Source organism: Rissa tridactyla, chromosome 9 (assembly GCF_028500815.1).
Source record: "Rissa tridactyla isolate bRisTri1 chromosome 9, bRisTri1.patW.cur.20221130, whole genome shotgun sequence".
Classification (NCBI taxonomy): domain Eukaryota; kingdom Metazoa; phylum Chordata; class Aves; order Charadriiformes; family Laridae; genus Rissa; species Rissa tridactyla.
In genome coordinates, this window is record NC_071474.1 from 10,316,305 (window position 1) to 10,337,766 (window position 21,462).

General features: G+C 44.5%; 1 protein-coding gene across 1 annotated transcript; it reads left to right on the forward strand.

Moving 5' to 3' along the window:
- The first annotated feature begins 2,518 nt into the window (after window positions 1-2,518).
- Window positions 2,519-5,783, forward strand: TLNRD1 (talin rod domain containing 1). The gene has a single exon (XM_054214271.1). It carries the CDS (start codon window positions 3,924-3,926, stop codon window positions 4,989-4,991), a length of 1,068 nt encoding a protein of 355 aa, XP_054070246.1. The 5' UTR covers window positions 2,519-3,923; the 3' UTR covers window positions 4,992-5,783.
- Window positions 5,784-21,462: the final 15,679 nt, after the last annotated feature.

A 21,462-nucleotide genomic window follows, 5' to 3' on the forward strand; every position in this document is an offset into this window, starting at 1 on the left:
ATGCGTGATCTGGAACCCAGCCAGGCCAGGCATGCTAGTGAGGCAGCACCGCAGTCTGTAGGAAGGATCTAACAGACAGCTGCTCCAAGAAATGCCTCCTTCCTGGTGAAAATCACCACTTCAGGTGGTGTCTTTTACATCTTGTCCAAACAGCAACCAAAAGGGATGGTCAGGTCACTCTTCATCATACATTTTATACGTAGAAGAGCTGGGCACCCAGGGCTGCTACTGGTGGGAAATGACTGTGGTCATTTGGCAGTGACTGCCTTGGAGACAGCCTGTCCGAAAGCAACACCCACAACGTGACAATAATTATGGGATTTGCCCCTTGCGGCTAATAAGCAGTGGCTCAGCCCTGTGGACGGATTAAAGGAGCTGGAAGAATATTTGCTGTATATTCTAGCAGTTACTAAGAGCTTTGGTGGCCCTGTGAGCTGCTAGGAGCTGCCACGGGTTAGAGCCCAGCTGCGTTCCAGGTGTGGGCGGCTGGGAGGAAGGCTGGTGGAGCAGCTGCAGCAGGAACTGTCCGAACCAAGGACCTCTCCGCTTTGTCCTTGGGGAATGGCACAGATCATACGCAGCATCATTGGTGGGTGGCAGCATCTAAAAATGGAAGAGATTATTAGGTCATTTAACACCTCTTCTAGCCAGGGGTGAGACCTACGCTTTCTAAAATGAAATCTTTCAAACCTTAATTAAATGTAGTCGGTCCTCATTAAAAATAAACTAGGTTAATATTTATAAGAGGCATTCCTTGTGCTAAATAATACCTCACTGCCTCATTTAAGGACATATCTGGAAATATTCTGAAATACAATTCAGCTGGCTTCTTCTGCCCATTGATTTTTTTATTTTTCAGAGCATTCTGAAATCATTCCTATTTATAGTTTAGAAAAAGAGCTGCTGGCAGCAAGCCAAAATTGTTTAGGCCCCAAATCACGACCTTCCTTTAAAGTGCTATAATCTGACTCAAGTAAACAGCATTTCCCTCTCACAGTTTCTGTGGGGAGGGGTGGGTGGAGAACTGCCCTGTTTTAGACACACCCAGGGACCAGTATCTGCCCCTTGCCTCAAGCCTGGCTCTAGGGCAAAGGTCCCCATCCCCCCCCCCAAAAGCTGTCACCCCCCCCACTTTCACGCCTGTATTCATCCTGCTCACCTTCCTCTCTGCAAGTCAGGGGAGAAGGCTGAGGGTTCCTCGGGCTAATAGGTGAGAATATCTACAAATAAACTTGTCTGGAGCTCCTTAAGTGCATGCAGGCCATTAGATGGGCTCTGTTTGTGCCAGGACATTGTTGGATCTGGCCCGCAAGCGAGCAGCCTGGTCTAGTTGTCATTTTTTTTTTTTCAAGGTCACTTACACCCCTGCAGTAGTACAAACGCAGCAGGACGCTAAGGGAACTGTGAATTGGGACAAACGTATTTCTGGATTTCTCTAGCCGGCTACATGCATTCTAAATGCCTAGAATTAAGAGGCTGACTTTGAAAGGAAAGTCTGATAGAAAGGAGCAAAAGAATGTTATTATTTCACTGCAGCAAAATATGTAACAAATGTAAGAGGTAGTTTCAACATAGACTCTGATTATTCAGGATTACATTGATGGAGATACTGCGTAACAGGAGAGAATCCAATGTGTGGGACATCAATACTCTCATCACCATCATTTATCAAACTATATATTCCCTTTGGGTGCATCCCAGGCAGCATTAAACCCATCTTCTTATAACTTGTTCTAGCCCAATTAGTAATTGTAATCGTATTATTGTTTAATGGCATTTACTTGGATGCCTCAGATTTACTGAGTTTAACATCTTCCTCCTGACAAGAATCGTCTAATAAAGTTGTTGATGTGCTGCAGAATGGAAACAGGCCAGAGGAGAACGGAAGCCTTTGCAGAGGCTTCCCATGCGCAGTTAGCATCGGAAGGTTCACACTTTCCCTGCTAAATTCTAACAAATTGGTGACCAGTCTTCAAAAACAACGACAGAAACCTGAGAAACATCCCGAATTCACTTTCATTGGTTTAAAAAATTGGGTCAGGACCAGCGCCGAGGGAAATACTGCTATGCAAATCCACGTGCCCCGTACCGTATTGACAGCACCAATTATGGCCAGCAAGAGGTTGGGCTTTTTAACCAAATCAGAGCAAAGCCAGCCTAACTCCCCCCCCCGCGGCGGACGTGCGGGACCCCGCTGGAGTGTCCCTGACCCGTCACCGCACCGCCTGAGGCAGGGGGTGGGTTCGCCCCCCCTCCAAGGGCGCAGGTTGCGCGGCCGCGGCCACCCCCGCCGGGCGCTGCCAGCCACGGGAGCTCGCCCCGACCGGAACGTCCAACTTACCGGCGGGCGGCCCGGGACGGCGGGCGGCTTTCCCGTCCCCCCCCCGCCCCGCCTCGGCATCTCCTCCGCCGGCGGCCGCCCCGGCCCACCCGAGCTGAGCTCATCCGGCTGCCCCCTCTCCCCGCCCCGTCATTTATGTATTTATTCCCTCTTTAATCCCCCGTCCGGCGTTGGAGCGGGGGGAGGCCCGGGGCCGGTCGGGCGGTGCCGGCCGCGGCAGGGCGCTGCTGCCCCCTCCGCCCGGGAGGAGCGGGCGGCGGGGGGAGGGCAGGATTTAAACGAAGGGCGGTGACACCGCACAAAAGATTTCGATAGGCTTAAGTGAGGTTACAGCGAAGGCGACGGGGAGGGGGGAGCCTCCCTCAGAGCCGTGCAGCGTCTGGCTGGCAGATCCGCCGCAGCCGCCTCTTCCCAATAGTTTGTCTGAAAGCCTGAGAAAGGGAATTTAAAAGATTTCTTCCCCTCTCCCTTCTTTTTTTATTTTTTTTAATTTTTTTTTTTCCCTGGGAGTTGGCGACTCAGCCAGAAAACATGGCAGGAGGAGCGCAAGGCCGGGCGGGTCGCAGCATCCGCAGCTGTAGCCCGGAGCCACCACCCTTCTGTGCGGGAAGAGCCTGAGTTGGTGCCGGCGGCGACAGCGGGAGGCGGGCGAGCAGGGCCCGGCGGCGTCCAGCGCGCGGGAGCGGGACATGGACCGCGGCGGCGCGGAGCCAGCGCGCAGCGGCCGCGCGAATGACCGAGGCAGGAAGGAGTGAGGCAGCGGCAGAAGGAAGGGGAACGGATCCCGCCCGCCCCCAGCGCCCGGATCCGGTGGATCTTTTTTTTTGTTGTTTTATTTTTTTTCTCCCCTCTTTCTTTCTTTCTTTTTTTTTTTTTTTTTTTTCCTCCCCACCCCCTCCCGCGGTTCCCTCCCTCCTTTCCCCCTCCCCAGTCCCGGTCCCCCGCGGTGCCCCCTCTCCCCTCCGCGGCCCGGTGCGGGCCACACCCGCGGCGGCGCTTCCTGCGGGGCCGCGGCGGGCGCGCCGGGGGCGGCACATGGTGCGCAGCCGCCGCCCCTCCGGCCCTGGGCGAGCGCCGACCGGAGGAGCCGGGGTGCACGGTAGCGACTCGGAGGGCTGCGCCCCGGCCCCGACTCCCCGCCGGGCGTCCCTGAGGTATTCCGCCCGGTGAAGGGAACTTCGCGCAGGATCCCGCGGCCGGAGGAGGTGGTGGAAGGGAGGGGAGCCAACGTGCGGAAAGGGAAAAAAAAGAAGAAAAAGAAAAAAAAGGGAAGGAAATACACATATTTTTTAGCTAAAGGATGCCGGAACGGGGCCCGGGGGCTCCCGGCGAGCGCCGACCCGCCGCGGCAGCGCCGTAGGAGCGAGGGCTGGCGCCGGAGTGGGGCGGGCGCCCCGGCGGAGCGCGGTCCCCGCAGCAGCGGCAGCCCCGGCGCCCAGAGCCCCTTCTTGCCTCCCGGCGATTAATGGAATGATGTTGCGGAAAAGGCAGAGCGATCCTGCCGGGCTCAGTCGGGACTGCGCGGGCGGCGGCGGCGGCGGCAGCGGGGTAGCGAGCGGCATGCGAGTGCCCCCCCGGCGCTATGGCTAGCGGTGGCTCTGGCAAGTCCAGCAGCGAGGTGTCTGGCGGCGGCATCCCCAGCAGCGGTTCCCTGCAGAGGAAGAAGCTCATCTCTATCTGCGACCACTGCAAGATCAAGATGCAACTGGTGGCCGATCTGCTGCTGCTGTCGAGCGAGACCAGGCCGGTGAACACGGAGAGCCTGTCTGTCTTCGGTGAGTCCTTCGAGAAGTGCAGGGACACAATCATTGCCAGGACCAAAGGACTCTCCATCTTGACACATGACGTCCAGAGCCAGCTCAACATGGGACGCTTCGGGGAGGTGGGGGAAAGCCTGATGGAGATGGGGGAGCTGGTGGTCTCCCTGACGGAATGCTCTGCCCACGCTGCCTACCTGGCTGCAGTGGAGACTCCAGGGGCCCAGCCTGCCATGCCTGGCTTGGTGGATCGCTACAAGGTGACCCGATGTAGGCATGAGGTGGAGCACGGCTGCGGGGTCTTGAAGACCACCCCTTTGGCAGATATGAGCCCTCAGCTCCTACTGGAGGTTTCTCAGAACATGTCCAAGAACTTGAAATTCCTGACAGACGCCTGCGTGCTGGCCAGTGAGAAATCCAAGGATAAATTTGCTAAGGAGCAGTTCAAACTCAGTGTCAAATGTATGAGCACCAGCGCCTCTGCCCTCTTGGCGTGTGTCAAGGAGGTCAAGACTTCACCCAGTGAGCTGACCAGGAACCGATGCGTCTTGTTCAGTGGACCTTTGGTGCAGTCCGTCTATGCTCTGGTGGGCTTTGCCACTGAGCCCCAGTTTTTGGGTAAAGCTGCCACCATTAATCCAGAGGGCAAAGCTGTGCAAACTGCCATCCTAGGAGGAGCCATGAGTGTGGTATCTGCTTGTGTGCTCCTGACCCAATGCCTCAGGGATATAGCCCAACACCCCGAAAGTAGCACCAAAATGAGCGATTACAGGGAAAGGTTGAGGAACTCAGCTTGCGCCGTCTCCGATGGTTGCAACCTGTTATCTCAGGCACTAAGAGAAAGATCTTCACCCAGGACTTTACCGCCAGTGAACTCCAATTCTGTGAATTAACCCCCACATCTTCTGTTTAGATCCCAGTCATTGCTAAAGGAAAATAATATCCCACCTCCTCACCCCTCTTTTGTATACCAAAGAATTTGCTTGGATGAGCCCAAATCCTTTGATTTCATGTAGTGAAGAAGCAGAACGTACTCAAACTATACGTACTAATAAAGGTAGCCAGTTTGGGCTTCTTTTTATTTTAAAGTCAAGCAAGTATCTGCAGATAAATTTTCCTTTATTCAACAAGGTCTTCACACAAATGGTAATAACAACTGTTTAAAAGTTTCTTTTTATATTTGGGGAGGTGGGGGTATCTTTAAAAAAAAAAAGGAGAAAAAAAAAAAGCTTTAATCGCGCTGGGTGCGGTTTTTAAAGTCTGTCTTGTCTTGTCTTCCGAAATTTCCCTTCTAAATTTTACTGTTCAGTTGTGCAGGAAAAAGGTTACCTCAGTTCTCACTCATTTTAAAAAAAAGAAAAAAACCCAACAACACATAGATGATGGATGTAGCTACTATTTTGTTTGGTTTTGTTTTGTATGACTTTTTTTTTTTATTTTGCATCAAGTGTTAGGTTAGAAGTGCATTTGGTGTGTAGGAGTGGAAGGACTGGAGGTTGTGATTATGTTTTCCATGTGTTGATTTCCAAACTGGGGGAAAAGCTACTGTGAGTGTTTAAACAAACAAACAAAAAAAAAATTACACTATAGCAAAAGTGATTTTTAATTTTTTTTTCCAATGTCAGTTTTTATCTTGCATGTACTGGAGTATTTATTTCATCTATTAAAATGTTATGTTTCTCAGATGTCTTTCTGTGAATCTCTTAATACTTGAACAGTTGAACAGCGAGGCCTGTTTGCATTGTATGTCATTTTCCCGAGGGAATGGGTGGTACAAAAGTAACTAGTTCTAGACAGCAGCATACAGGCTGCAGTTCAGTTCTTTTATTTTTATAAATACTGTCCCTCCTGCAATACCACCCCTCCTCCTCCTCAGGACGCCTCCGACAGAGATACTCTGTGGTTGTATTTATGGAAAGCTGGGCAGTGCTGGATGCGCCGGCAGGGCTCTGGCTGCAGGCGTAGGCTGGCTCTGGCTTTATCAGCGTTCTGTCTTATCTTTGGGAAGTTTGTGTATTCTGACTTGTGCAGATGTAGGCCATCGGTGTTAAATCGGTGAGTTTCCATACTAATTTATTAGGGGTTTCTTGAAGAACTGTACCTTGCTGGACAACTCTGCTTGTTCCCCGTGTCTCCTTAGGAGTGCGGAGATTTGCTGGACTGGGCCCCTCTCGTTCCTTGGAGGTTCGCGTTGGAGCTCCTCAGTACAGATTTCTGTCAAAGTAGTTTTAGATTGATGTTGCAGATAGCGGGAAAAGTTAGCTGACTTTTGAGGCCTAGTTCACCTCCAGTTGAATTCCTTGGGAACTGTGAGTGGACCTCAGGGTGCACTGCAGTAGTTCCCATAATTGCAGTGGTGATTTTTTTCAGCCTGGTCTTTGTGGACCTGTGGGATCTGTTGCCTTCTATATGTTCCGTGAAAGGTAAATAGAGGAGCAGGTCTTCTGGCAAGGAAGCTGTGTTTGTCTGCCCGGCTCCATTGCCTAATGGGATTTTTTTTTTTTTAATAGGTCTGCAAATTGAACAGTGTTGCAAGCCATTGGAGAACATACCTAAAAAATGTTGTTACCGTGGTTTAAACCTCTACTGTGCAAGTACTGTCCTATTTATTCCTTCAAAGAGGTGAACCTTTTGGTTTTGGAGACGGAACAGTCCTGCAGTAGTGAAAGGTCTTCCTTCTATAGCAGTATTGTTTCTCTTGCACGTGATGCTTTTACTTAATTTCGAAGGGGAGTGAAATGTTACTGGGTAGTGGACAAATACATCCTGTTGAAGGGGATATAAGCTGAGCTTATATATCCGTATCTTTAAGGTTAGAAAAAAATAATTCATTGACTTCAAGTATAGTGGGCCACAGTATTAGGTTTTGTTTATTTTTATGTGAAACTTTTCCGACTGCAGTGAATTGTATGATTAGGACTTTTCTTTGTGAAAAATCCGCCCAAGCTGCGTTCCTCTGGGGTACGATTTTCTCACTGTTCTCTCTGATGCAATATAGGCCTAGCAGTACGTGCTATTTTTTCATAAATAAGTAAATAAATACACATGCTGTTCTAGCTTTGGCTTAGATGCCTTCACAGGTATTTCCTCAGAGGCTCTCTCGCATGTGCGTGTGCGCACATTTTCCCATCTGGATGGCAGGAACAGCTGTAGGACTCCGGAGGGATTCATAGGAGGCCAAGGCCATCTTCAGGGAGGTCCCGTGCCTCTGTAGTGTTTGCGGTTGTCTGCTCAACTCTCCTCTGTATCTCCCTCCCATGTGGCATGTCTCCATGGAAGTCGAGATACCGTCCCAATCTACCCTTCCTTCTTTTCCGCAGTTGCACTGAGGGGAAGGAGGAAAAAGGGATTGTGGCAGATGTCATGCTTTCCGGATGTACTATCTTGTGTGGCTGCAGACAGGAGGCGAGGAACGGGCTCCACCCTTCTTTTGCGTAGATCCTGGATGGTGCAGAGCTTGTGGGACGCGCGGCGATGGTGCTGAGAGGGCTCGGGGCAGCGCTGCTGGGGACGGGTGCAGGGGCTGGGGCGGCATCCTTTGCTCCAGTTCTTTTAACTTACTGGGACCTGGATTTGCGAGGCCTCCCTCCAGATACAAACCAGAGGATTCTGAAGGGCAGCTCTGCAGCACGTCTGACCAAAAAAAAAAAAAAAAAAAAAAGTAGCGTCCCACTGCCTCTTTTGATGTTTCAACTTAATAATTTTTGGCGCTGCTGAGCTAATTAGATTCTTTTTGGTTCATTTATACATTATTGAGGTTATATGGATCACAGCGCAGCCTCTTTATTACCTCTGCATATGAAAGGCAATATATTATTAATGATGATAGTGCTGATTTTTGTTGTGGTAAGATTTTGTTTTAAGTGGTTCAGTGCAATTTTTGTTTTAACAAGGATGCCGCAGATTCTTCACACTTTTCTGATTATATTTTGAATTGAAGTACATGCATACATATATAAATAAGTATGTATCTTCTTTGTCCTTTTTCAGCGCTGAGGGAAAACAAACTGCTCTAGATCTCCCTTTGCTTTTGAGGTGTGTGAGTTTTTGGGGGATTCAGTTTTATAAAATTAAACGTGAAATGTAGCCAGGCCGTGATTTTAGTTAACAGGCTGATTAAAATATATATGTACACACAAATAGTAAATTCACCAAAGTAACTTACTGTAACATTTAAAAATAACAGTTCAATCATTTCTTTCCAGAGAACTCACACAAAAGGGGGCCATGCGCTCCCTGGCCTCAGCTCGAGAGAGTATCTGTCAAAATCTGTGCTGTTCGTATAATGCGCACAGCAAAGTTCAAAAAAAAAAAAAAAGGCTTTTGATGCAAACGAGTAAACACGTACAACTATTTTTATGCACTCTGAGTAAATGATTAACAGGAAAAAGTCTATATATATACATACGTGCATTCTGGCATTTTCTGAGCTGAGTGAGTGTGGTTCTAGTACTGAGCGTGAACATACGTATATTTTAAATGCTGCAGTGCCACATTTATAAAGACTTCATGTATATTGTGATAATTTATTTGGAATTTATTCCTATAGAATATTAATTCTGATGTAAGATATTATTTCAGTGAGTATATTCATGTTGTTTGTTACTTTGTACTTTCTGGGACAGAAAAAATACGTAATGGACTAGTTTTCAGGGTGCAATTGCAGGCCACATTGAGGTCACTGAGTGTCACTTGACGTCATACTTTAGGCTGGTATTTCCTAAATGCGAACACCATTTAGGTCAACAGGTAGTGTCGCCATTGCAACATGGGCTCAGACAAGCATGAAACGCGTTTTCTGATCTGGAACATTGGTGATTTTGGCAAAAGAAAACTTAGTATTTCAGGGTGCTTATCGCATGTCATAGATCTACTCTAATAGTGCATTTAATAAAAGGGTTAAATTATTTCTAAACACATTATGCAATGCACAGCTTTAGCCAAAAATAACACTATCCCCACCAAAAGTGAATTAAGCTTATTTTTTAAATGTAAGAATTTCTTTAACAGGGAAGAAGCTGTTGTCACTTTTATATTGTCTGTGAATTTGGATATTACCGTTTGGTTGCTGCTTCATCATAGCAAAGTTCGTTATTGATTTAATACAGCCACTGACTCTCGGAATTTGAGATTGGAGCAATGTGTTTTCTGATTCTAAAAGAAATAAGGTCTGTAAGACAACCAGTAAACTAGCAGCAAAATGCTACTGAAAAGCAAGTACACTATTTAAGGGAACTTGCAAATGTAAATCCATGTTATTTTTCAAAACTAAGGGGGGAAAAAAAGAAAAGAACCATGGGTCAGATAATTCCCTTCACTTTTTACCACAGGAAATGATCAAAGTAGCAGAAAATCTGCTCTTTTTGGCCAAACTTCTGTCAGAGACAGAAGGGGTCGAGCCAACACATGGTGTATGCAGCCTTGCAGCAAGAGGGGATGTGGCTGATGGGAAAGGAGGTGGAACCAGAGAAAATCTGTAGGGTAATACCTCCTATTAAACCCACAGGAATTTTCCTATTCTAGATAAAACAGAGGCTGATCCAATAAAGCAAATCTCAAACAACGCAACCTTTCTTCCCGGGCTGTTAGACGCTTGTGAATGAAGATGTGGGGCGAGGAGCGTTTGGGATGCTCTGCGTCGAGCAGCTGTATTGCTGTGGGGAACCAAGGGCCTCTAGGGCTGCCCTAAAATAAGAAAGAAGCACAGGCAAAAATGTGTACCTGCTAGAACAATCCGGGGGGAAACAAAGGGGTGGCTTTGTTGGTTTTTTCCTTTTTCTTCCCTATCAGGCTCTTTCTAGACTTTACAAGCAGAAGCAGATGGTAGAGACCAGTACATTTTACTTCTTTGTTCTTGCTGCGTGTGAAAGGTGCCAGATGGGCAATAATAAAGATAGAAATTCTCTTCCTGTAGCCCAGGGATAGCAAAAATGCAGAGCTTCAAGGCTGCCCTATCCTCACAGGATCACCATAACGTGTCTTTTTGGGGCCCACAGCTTTCACTCTTTGACATTTTGCCAAGAAACTGACAGAAAATCCCAGCAGCAACTTGAGAGGGGCATCAAGACCATTAAAATATTTCACATAGGACACAAAACCACCGCCAGGTTTGGATCAATCACAAACGGCCCAAAAACCATACATGCTAGGTATGAAGTGCAAGGCCAGATCCTTTGTATGAGTAACTTGGAAAATCAAATAGTGTGTACTCCAAGAGGTGTTTATTTACTTGGGAATCATGAATTTTCAATTTTTTTATAAGAGTAGATCAAAGGTATATTTGACTAACGTAATTAGCAGGAGTATTCTGAACCATTTCTTAATGAAGATACATCTATGGATATGAAGGGCCTCATCTGTGGCTCTGTGAAGTCTGTGTAATTAAGTATTTTCCACAAACTATGTTAAAATGTTAGGGGTCATCTTGTGTTGCAAAGCAAAGAATTATATATTGATTTTCATTAATTTGAATCTTTTCCTAGAACTGTTTTTATTGTGCTAGAGTCCTTTGAACCTAAGGGTTTTTTTGTTTTGTTTTTTTTAAAACCACACGGTGTATGATGCTATATTCCGACAAAGTCAAAAGCAGCGTTTCAAAATTAATGCGGAGATTCCTGGGGTCTTTTGTCAGTTTGCCAGACTCTTGTTCCTGTTCTAACTTAATTTTTTATAATTTCCTTTTATGTTAATAAAGGCTTCTTGTGGCTGTAAAAGTTGAAGTTGTCTTACTCCATAGACAGCCTGGTTCTTATGTAGATACTATTTAGATTATTTAGAAATCCTGCTGGTTGCCAGATGGAGCTCTTTTGGGTTTTATGTTAAATACTTGGAAAGCTAAATAGCGTGATTTTTCTTTCCTCCCTCCCTGCCTCCCCCAACAAAATAAATAAATACTCGAAAAGTGATTACTAACAAGTTGCTTAACTTCAGTTTTAAAATCAAATTAGTTTGAGGTGAAGTGACTGCAAGTATGAGATACCTCAGAGTAGTCGGGTTTTGGCAGGGTTTAACTTACCTACTAAGACTTTAAACCAACAGTTTTTCTCCATGTTTCTTTGGGCAGGAGGAACCTGAACTAAGGATAGAGAATCCTGAAAAGCGTAGAACACATCCCTGAATCCTGCAGTAGCATTCCTTACAGGTTCTGGACCTGAGATGGAAACCCCAAGCCGGTCTTAGACTGCGGCGTCTGTTAGGATTGCTGGAAGTGGCTGTGGTTGGGTGGTACGCTGGGCTGCTGCGAGCCGCTTGTGTCCCTCAAGTCGTTTCACCAGCCTTCGGGTGACCAAGAGCCCCTGTGCTAGCTCCTTTGTCTCTCGCCTCCCTGCTCTGAACACTTAGGTGAGCCACTGAGGAGGAGAGATTTGACATCAGGTTCTCCATCACCAGGATGGAGCCTTGAGGTTGTTTACGAATCATGCCATTGGCACCAGGAGCCTGTGCAGAAGCCAGGGTGGACTATAATGCCAGAGTGGTTTTAAACGGCTTTTATTCCTTTGGGGTTCTTCGCTCCTCAGCCCGTTCAGTCAGTTGAGTTCACAGGGTCTCCATTAGTGCGCAGAGCATCATCAGCAGAGCCAGGCCAGGTCCGGTTGGCCCCTGTCGGGATTTTAGCAACTGTGAGGCTTCGTTTGGTTGAAATTCAGGCAAACTGCTGAGTCTTAGAATGTTTCTCAGAAGAGCAGCACCTGTTGGGCACTGTGGTGTTGATAAACTGAGGGACCTTCTGTTCGATACTCTTAGAAGGTGTTCCTCCAGTTCATGCAGAAGGTGCTTGGGAAACACTGGGAGTCAGTGTCCCGCTAATCATAATTCTGTTGTCATCAGTTGCCAAGTGGTCAAGACAGTAATTTTGGCTTCCAGGGTTATGTTTTTGAAGTATAGAGTAAAAAAAAATACCATTTCCTAGCCAATTTTTTTAGTATGTATTGATTCTGTCTGGTTCACATCAAATATAGGAAGTCTCTTGAATTGGCAGGCATGCTGTTCAGGTGTACTTTGGCCCCTGCTTGCATTCTGAACGCGCACACTATGGAAAAAAGTGAGAAAAGTCAGGTAGATCTATATGTGCAGTGTGACAAATTATAGGCCCTGTAGCAGTTATGAATTGGCATGTAGTTAATGCTCTGGTCTTATTTAAATGCTTCAAATTTAGTCGATGTTTAAAAATTTACTTTCTGTTTAAAAATTTACTATGGAATCAATCTGTTCTGGCAATGTCAGATTCATAGTTCAAAAACTTTCACCCCTTTTATCATCTTAAAGTAGCCATTAGTCTGAAACTTTTCAATCTCTGTGTCTGGCTTAAAAAACAATAAGGAAATTGAGCCCTATATTTCAGTTTTAATATTTTTGAAAGCTTTAAAGCTAATGGGTCGACCTATTTTTAAATTGCAGAGCATGGAAAAATAGTGGGTGTATTCTTTTTCATGTTGAAGTGAGCTATTGTTTCTCTGCTCATAATTAAAAACTCGCTTTTTTAGAAATGCAGATTGGCCCTAGGCATTGCAAGAAAATCTGTGAGCAAAACTAGCTGCATGAAATTTCCTTGATACTGACTTGAGGCATGAACTCGCTCAGAATCTGTAATCTTGTCTTCTCTTGTGACTGTCATGTTGTAGGAGTTTGTCCCAACAGCCTGTAAATGGAGCTGGTAGCATCTGAACAGGCTGAAGGGACGTTGTTGAAGTGAGTGCTAAAAGCTCCAGAGACACGAGTACTATCTTTGAAACTTCAGAGATACGTGCTGCCGGCTAGGGCACTGCAGGTTGGAATAACACTCATGAAGAGTTGCAGTGAAATACAGGACTGAAAAAAGCTATGAGCAAGAGAGGTTTGTTTGAAAGTGAGGGCACAATTTATAGTTTTTAAGGAAAAAAAATATATTTGGTCAGAACTGTAAGAATTTAGGGGCTTAACTGAATTTCAGTGGAAGGTGTATGTCTAGATGCTTTGTAGACCTGGTCATTTGTGATGAAGTTTGATTGCACGTGGTTTTAAAATTAATTCTAGGATGTTGTGGTACTCTAGGTTGTTGTGAAACTCTATAAAGCTAGGAGATTTGCAGTTGAAGTATGAACATGGGCTGCAATTCTGTTCCTGCCACGGTGACCTTTCCGTATGGGCTAAAAGCTCTTGTTGCCCTTGCGTACGCCCTGGCTGGCAAGCAGCCAGTGGCCCAGCTCTACCTCATTTGTCTCTTCTGGTTGCCAGATGCCAGCATCGTGCATCTTACCTTCACCTCAGAACCACAGATTTCAGCTCCCTCCCTCCACCCTCTGCTCCTGGTACAACACCCAGATGTGGAACAGAGATCCCTTTGTACTCCGTGCATGTTATCCTCATACAGGCCATATTCGTAAAGACAGTTCATGCTAATTGAGGTCCAGATTGCACTAGAAACATACCTGTTCTCTCTGTATGCAAATTCCAGCTACCTCAATGCCACATACATCCTCTCAAAATACGTCTTGAAGAGTTGCCTGTAATCCATATTCCCTGGAACTGTGTTTCACGCACAGTTTGTCAAAGAGCTGTAACGCTAGTCAGAACGGCTAATCTGATTTTAGGTATTTATGAGGTGTTTTTTAGTTGGGGCGGGGTGGCGAGTGAGCTGGATACCATGAGGTGTAGGTTAGTGGCTAACTTAAAAGTTGTAGCAGCTCTAGGTGCCAGTTTCCCAACAGAGTGGCATTTGGGCTTTGTGTGGCATTTTCTGTCTCTCTTAATTAACTATACTGTTCTGCTAACGTGTACTGAGTTAATCTGCGATTTTGAGTTCACTAAGAGGGAGGTAGCGTCTGGATTTACACTGCTTTGTAAAATCTATTTATTGATGAATCTCCTGTAACTTTTCTATATTGGACCCTGAGGCTTTTTTTAAAATTTCTTCTCTTGCCACAGGTTTTTTTTTGTCAAAATTACCTTAATTTTCCCTCCAACTGGAAGAAAAACCAATAACCCAAACAAAAATTCCCTGCCTATCTGCCTTGTATGGACAGTTTCAAGATAATTAGTTGCAAATCACTTTCTTTGAAAAGTAATTTTACTCCTAAATTTCAAAGTCATAATCAGAAACTTGTGAGCATTTTGTTTTGTATGTGATTAAACCCACATCTGTTCATGAGGGTAGAACAGAGGAAAAGGCATGCTTTTCTGTCTTGGTATGTAAGATAGCAAAAGGCCAAATGTTCTCCTTTGGTTCACTGATATGATTGTACTGTAGTACACAAAAATGCCTGGCTGCATCAATATTTCTGGTTTGGACACCGAGTATGCTTTTGATTACAGGCCTGGCACTTTGCAGTCACTTGTATTGGGAAAAAGAAAAAAAAAAATCTGTCAAAGGACCCTGTTAGTACATTATAACGTTCTGTATTAAGTTTGGTTTTGTTTAAGACAAGAAAGCATGTGCCAATTCTTTATAAGATCCCACTCATTTGGCAAAGGAATTGCATTAATTACATCTTGTTTTCTGTACTGTGTCATTACAGAAGAGAGAGCACATGCTGCACTTGTAAGGGGATGAAATAATTCACTCACATCTTTGAAGCCTTTGCTGTATTTTTCCCTATTCCTTTGAAAATAATGGTGGTCTGTAGAAGACTTTCCCTGGGTGATAAATATGCTTTGTGGTGATGCTCAGAAGCTTGAGGAAAACAGATGTTTAAAAACTAGTAAATCTGTCTGATAAAAACAAAGTACTTTTTCAAAGCTTTTCCCCAAAGTGGTATTTTAGCCATAATTTTACCTGGTTTTGTTGTTACATTCATTTAATATTAGTTTGATGTTTCCTCCCCTATGAAATAATTTTATAAGTTGGACTGATTTCACTTACGGAAGATGCGGTTGCTGACTGGTTTTGGATCCTTTTTAAGGCTGTGATCTGTGAGGTGTTGCGTGTCTTTCCTTGTAAGACTGCGTTCCACTGAAGGGATCCGGAGTTCACGTGAATCACGAATGTCCAGGGAAAATCACTCCTGTCAAGAGAATAAAGAATGTTCAGAGCACGTCTATAGGAAAATTCTGTAAGATGGACAACTCCCAATAACTCTCTGTCTGAAGTAGGCCCTCTTCCTCAAGAATATTAATGTAGAAGTAATGAGAATATTTAAAGAATTTCAGCTGCCAAAAAAATCGATAACCTACATGATGCGTGAAAGCCTTCCTTCATGTTTTGCTTCTGTTCGTAGCCTGCCTATTTAAAAATAACAGTTTACATGTATTCTTACGCCAAAAAAAATGGGGAGAAGACAAAGTGAAAGCCTCTGTTTTGGTTTTCAGAAGTGGACTGCAAAACAATCAATATCCCTTTTGCTCAACAGATCCTGTGTAACTAAGTTATTCCACTGCTTATTGCACCCTAAAATACCTTTTTACCGTTGATTTGCATTGACATCCTACAGTTTTATTTTAGAAAAGCACTCAGCTTCTTTATGTGCTTCAGTCGTATCGACTCTCTACAAATTCTTCCTTGGAACTAAATAATCCTGGTTAATGATCGAGTGAAACAATATTACATTTATTTGTAAGGGGAAAAAGCTAGCGCTTTGCTTAAGTCAGACTGATAGTAAGTTCAACCTGGTAATTTTAAAGGCTGTTGCATTTCTAGTACTGTGTTTGAGGGCTCTTGCAAGCCTGAAGCATCTTATCTTCAAACTGTTTAATTTTATCACCATTCCAGAGAGTACAGAATTATCTCTTCCAGACCAGGTTATTTGGGAATTAAAGCCTTTTAGAATACGCTTAGCAAAAATGATCCAAGTTAGATCTGGTTTGCGGGGTGAGTCTTACCTGCAGATATGGAACTGGCATGTACAGGTTGAGCATGTTGTGAGGGGGTTATTTTAAAGCTAGTTAAGAAAGAACTGCATTACCCGAGATTGAGGTATGTGGGATTTTTCAAAGAAACACAGTTTTTTATTTTCATAAGTGGCCTTTTAAATTTGCTTTTGTAGGTGAAAACCCTAGAAGCTTTTTATGGTGATCTCACCTCTCTCTAATTCTTCTCAAGTGCATCCTTTAGGCTTTTTGGGGGGTATTTTCTAAATACACAGCAAGTGCCCTGTGCAACTATGACCCACTGACGTTGGTAGCAAATCATCTCCTGTTTTCAGTGGGGATATAGTTTATATCATGATTCTCTTCACTGGGTAAATGCTTTGTCTCTAGCATCCTACCTGTACTGTTAGTCTCGATGGATGAACTCTGAAAACAGCTGAACTTTGCCTTGATCTCAATAAATGGTGTAGCCATAGGGATTCTTTCAGACAGATGAGGATCAGGTATGGCAGATGCAGGTCTGAGGTGTACAGATAACCACACACACACACAAAAAGGACTCTTTCCTAAGACTTCCCCACATGCTTCTCTACAAAATAGTACGTTTCTTGCCTTCAAAGAATAGTAAGTACTGTTGGGAAGACAGAGTCTGCTGGAAAGGCAGTTAACCATTAAAGAGGGGCTGTGGATAGTCAGCAGATCTACCAAATTACTACTAAATACTTATTATATACTAAGTACTTATTAAATTGCTAAAAATCTTCATCAGAATTAGCAGCTAGATGAGAACTTGTGCTTATAAGCAAAGACCTACATGGAAATATACTCAGCAATAAGGTAAATGCTTGACACCATCATGCCTTGCCAGCGATTTTTGGCCTCTGCATGTAAGGACTAAGGAAGAATGTGGAAACTGAGTTGGTCAAAAAGCACAGATCAGCTCTCAGGAAAGAAAAAGGCCCTTCCAGACTTAGCTTGAATTAAGCTGATACATAGGGACGTAGCTCTGATAATTAAGGGATTTGTAGAGCACTGTGAGTCACAATACCTGTTAAGGGCACTTGGGCCAAGTATACTTATGGTGAAGCTTTCTTCTTCATCAGAATGAAAGCTTCCTCGTTTGCCCCTAGGCTGTTATCTTCACCTTTCCATATGCAGAAGGCTGTGCCTTTTCTAAAAAGAAAGATTAAAAATAATGCACCTCTTTCCCATGAAGTGTCTCCCACCAGTCATCGCTTTCTCGTTGCTGTCTTTGTCCTGAGCATGGTGCTGCGTAATACTGTCTAGTGGTGCTTTACTTTTGTCTTGCTTTTTGCATTGTCACTCACATATTCCTTGGTGTACATCATCAGACTAGGAGCCATATCCTCACCTCTGTTTCTATTTCTCCTCTAATGTGTCCAAAAATCTCTTGTACTGACTTACAAAAACAGCTGGAAGTGCAGCATCACTCCATTTTAAGCTCTGAATTGTGTTAGCCATTACATTGGTTCCACATGCTGCTTGGGTGGAGACATCAGTTAAAATTCCCAACACGGCCAGTCAGGCCAGGAATTGCAGCTCTGTGTAAGTGGTGGTGACTTTCTAATTCTTGATTACATTATGCTAGAAAAGAGGATTGTTCCCAGAGCAATTTACCAAGAGGGCAAAAATGGAAATAGTGTTCAAGGATGACCTTCCACCCCAGTGATCTATTTGGCTGGCGTCTGTTATTGCTCAGCTTCTCCGTCATGGGTTTTGCAGTAGTCTAGTGCTTTGTCATCGCTACTAAGTGGAAAACTCCTGAGCTCACTAAACAGTTTGTGAGGGGTTTGGGTAATGGCAGATGGATTTATGAATGCAACTTCAGAAGAGAGCATTCATCAAGGTTACCTGAAATAAACGTGGGTCCTATTTGAGCAGACTTTGAATGCAGTGATTCTAAAAATTCCTTCAATCTAAAGTGCTATTCCTGAGCCCAAGATCCTGAGATGGATAGGAGAGAGGGAAAAGAAGGGAATTACTTTGCACTACTCCAGCATGGGAGCAGGAAAAGTGTTGTTGCGATTGTCTCCAAGAGAGAGGCAGTGCTGTAATCCTGTTTCATTTTCGTACGCAGAACTTGAAAAGATTTTTCCTAGAAATGTGTAATGGGACTGTCAGAAAACAGACCACTCCCCTTCCCAGTAGTTTCCTGCTGAAGTCATTTAAGGCCTCTCACAGCTTTCATCTGTGGAGGCACTGAGAACTCATGGGCCAAGATTTTTTTATTTTTTTTTAATGGAATACAAGCAAAAATGAAGTGCTTTAAAAAAAGTCATTAGGAACGAAAGTTGGAAGTTTCTCTGCATGTGAAGCTGGCTCCCCACTTAATCAGTTTCTCATTTCCGTTCTGTTGCCGTCAATCCCAGTGAAGTGGGTCTAGGTGTTTTTCTTGTTTTAGGTACTGCTAAAAGCACGCATGTGAGCTGCCCAAAGGGGCGGAGAGAGAAGTTGTTCCTTACTTCACTTCTGGGACTGTCTGTTCAGGGCTTTACACAGGAGGTGACTTGGAAAGGCTTGTGAATTCCATTTACTGTGCACTCAGACCTGATGATCGCAGTAGGCTGAACATATAAAACCTGCTCTGCAGGCAACAGCCCTAGCGCAGTAGCTATTTAAAGAAAAAAAAATCCCTTTGTGGAGCTGGCAGATGGCCTGCATTCACAAAGATGGGGATTTTTGTTGGTATATATGCCATGTTTAACACAAATGATCGAGGCAACGTGCCTTTAAAAGAAGCCATTACTACCCTGAATAAATGGATGCTACTCAGCACGCATTTTCTGGTTGGACTGAATTCAAGCCTCCCATTCTGAAATGGATAGCTTTTTTGGATTGCATTCACTTGTCTCTCAGACAAATCTGTAGTGTGGATTTGTTCCATCAGATGAGTGATACACATTTCATCCGGTTTCTTTCAAGTTGAACTCCGCCTGGCACAGGAATGATAAATGTTTTTTTCTTTCTCCTTCTGTCTAGAAGACCATGTTGTACTGTGAAAGATGAACTTCATTCACAAGACAGATAAACTGCATTCAGAGGTGTATTTACTGATACACGTTTGTAATGCTACAGCAGTGCCGTAGGTACCGCATCAGACAGATGTATGTTGTGGTAGTATTGAGCCTTAGTCACATTCCACACATCAGCCCTTTTGTAAAGCTTTAATTAGGAGTTATATGTCCTTAAAGCCTAGAGGAGTCTTCTCTATAGGGCGTGAATTTTCCTTTTTTCTTTTACTATTAGTCTTTGGGGGTAGTGATGTATATACAAGTATTTCAGCCTTGGAGCATGAGGAACTTCATGAAGTTAGCCAGCCATTATAAATTACATATCTGTTTAAGAAAAGAAAATGCTAGCATTTAAGTAGGCTGCCAGCATACTATGAATGCAATCCACTGTACTGATATGACATTTAAAGTCTGTATTTGCATTTGCTATGAATTTGTGCATACCTGATGTGTAATTTTTTGGAGTTTCCTTGATCCAGTGGATAGGGAAGCTTGGTGAGATGAGAGTACAGCCTAAAGAACAACTTCATGACTGCTTTGAATTAATCTCCCAGTCAGGTCCCAGGATCAAATTTGGGACTGATGAGCTAACTGTCATGCTCGGAGAAATCTCGAGTTTGCTCCAAGTATCTGACCCTTCTTCTGCAGTGCTAGCAGGCTCTGAGCATTACCTGTCCCTGTCACCTCCCTGCATCCCCCATCTGCCCTTGTGATGAGACCATACGTTTGAGGCTAGACAAACAAGATGTCCTGTGGCTTTTCTGATAAGAGCTGACATGGCGTGATGTGAGGACACATGGCCCTTTTAGACAGTCTGGAGTCAGGTCGTCTGCAAGAGCTGCCTGGAAAGGAGAAGCTGGGTTGTGTCTCAAAACCTGTTTCTAGGAGTTGCCACCTCAGGTGCAATTTAAGCAAACCTCCAGGGCTATAGCTACGGTCCCGTTTGTGCTGAAAACTTACCCAGCCTTTCCTTAGATCCTGACTTACTTGCTAAGGTATTTTTGTTTGTCTGTCTTGTACTGGCATTCTTCTTGTTGCTTAACTACAGTGTAGACAAAAGTTCTTGTCATACTGAAAACAAGATTTGAACTGAATCCAAAGACTGTGGAGTCGGTGCAGCTGTGTGATGGGGAGGAGCTGGTACATGCTTTCAAAGATTTGAAACTATTAAGCATATATGAAAGGAAATAGCATCTGAAATGCTTTTATTTCTGGTGATAACCGATGATTTTCACCAAGTACAGCTTTGATTCTTATTATAACTTCTTGTGTCAAGAGTCTAAGGCTAGCCAACCCTCCTTTTTGTGAGTTAGCGATGGTAATTAAGAGATGCCTGGTCTATTTTATTGTGATACGTACATACACTAGTATTCGTTCATAATAGGAAACATGTAATTCAGAAGCCATTCTGCCAAAATCTCTGTGTACTGTTTGGCCCCTTCTGTGACGGATGGCACCAGTCACCACAAGTCACCGGTGGTGACCTAATGACCAGTCACCACTAGTCACCACCTAGTCTTCGTGCAGCAGCATTTTTATACAGAATCCCTTTCTGTGTGTGAGAGCCCTTCTAAGAAGCAGCAGCGCACAGCTGGCTGAGCGTTTGAGGCATGCAATGTACAGAGGTGGTAAAAACCTATACAAGCAGTATAAGCCTTACTTCCCAACAATAAAACAGTTAGAGTTGCTGGCAGAAAGTGATAAGAGCGTCAGTGGCTGTTTAGATTAGGGAAGGATCGGGTGTGTGGATAATGTTTGTTTAGGTTTTCCCTCCTGGGACTAGTTTAGTATTTCAAGCACGTCTGGGAACTTTTTTTTCCCCCCAAGTGGGCTAAGATGTGAGCTGGACAGTGTGTATGGATCTGAGAGAATAAGACTTCACAATGCTTCAGAAAAAGCGACTGCATATCCTGTAATGCTAGCTTTGTTTCCGGGTGCCTGTATAGATTCTTTTGGTATTTGTTTGCTGGCTTTTCTTTCAGCTTAAAATATAGAAGATGACGCCTGTTTCAGCCTGTTGGGGCTGACAAAATACTAAAGATAGACAAAACTATAGAGTAAAATGCAGCTGAAACCAGTCCTGTACAGCGAGTCCCTGTGTGTGCTGTATCAGAGGGAACAGCTGGGATCTGCTACTGACAACACTACTAAAGCCACGTTTTTTTCCGTCTGACTGTACGCTCAGTGTGCATGCCCTGTCCAGCAAACCGGGGAGCTGAGACTTGTCTCCTTTTTATTCACTGTCTGTGGGAAGGTTATTTAGAGCAGCATGGTCTGAGTCACTTTGTCACAAGCTAGTTGAAAAGGCATATGCTGCATGTCAAACTGCTCCACGAAGATGAGGAGCCGCCAGAAAGGGACATACTCGTACAAATCACTATTCAGAGATCTTGAAACATAAACCCACATAGCTCTGAAAGAAAAGGCCAGGACCCCAAAAATAATTGGCCAGGGTAATGGAAATTGTTAAAAGAATGAATGGGAGCAGCCACAGCCATTGCCAAAATCATTACGGTCATCAAGCTGAAAAATGAGCCTGGCAGTAGCAGTA

What these genes read in the sequence shown, in the direction of transcription:
- TLNRD1 (XM_054214271.1), top strand. Translation starts at nt 3,924, where the DNA reads ATGGCTAGCGGTGGCTCTGGCAAGTCCAGCAGCGAGGTGTCTGGCGGC.